This window comes from Bison bison, unplaced genomic scaffold (assembly GCF_000754665.1).
Source record: "Bison bison bison isolate TAMUID 2011002044 unplaced genomic scaffold, Bison_UMD1.0 scf7180017835984, whole genome shotgun sequence".
In the NCBI taxonomy this organism is placed as follows: domain Eukaryota; kingdom Metazoa; phylum Chordata; class Mammalia; order Artiodactyla; family Bovidae; genus Bison; species Bison bison.
This window is the reverse complement of record NW_011473206.1, coordinates 6,951-7,357: the sequence shown is the minus strand read 5'-3', so window position 1 is coordinate 7,357 and position 407 is coordinate 6,951. Positions and strand designations below refer to the sequence as shown.

The window sequence follows — 407 nt, the reverse complement described above, 5'->3', positions numbered from 1 at the left end:
CCTGGCCATGCCCTTCAACTCTCTCGTTAACATGGCCTACGTGTTCCTGGGGGTGTACTGGCTGCGGAGCCAGGCACGTGCCCCAGGAGGCCCTGCAGAGAGGCGGAGGGCTCGCTACCTGAAAGACGTCTTTGCAGGCATGGCCCTGGTCTATGGCCCGGTTCAGTGGCTGCGCATCGGGATGCAGACACAGCCCACCGCCGTGCTGGACCAGTGGCTCACCTTACCCATCTTTGCGTGGCCAGTGGCCTGGTGCCTCTGCCTGGACAGGGGCTGGAAGCCCTGGCTCTTCCTGGCTGTCGAGGGCCTCTCCCTGTGCAGTTACAGCCTGGCTCTGCTGCACCCCCATGGGTTTGAGTTGGCACTGGGCCTGCACATTGCAGCTGCCGTGGGCCAGGCCCTACGCA

At 64.6% G+C, this 407-nt stretch overlaps 1 protein-coding gene across 1 annotated transcript in view; it reads left to right on the top strand.

Moving 5' to 3' along the window:
* Window positions 1-407, top strand: part of TMEM187 (transmembrane protein 187) — a 4,660-nt gene that overhangs the window by 3,606 nt on the left and 647 nt on the right. The window contains exon 3 of the mRNA XM_010832868.1: window positions 1-405. Coding sequence (XP_010831170.1) covers window positions 1-405 — 405 coding nt within the window. The remainder of the gene's footprint in view (window positions 406-407) is intronic.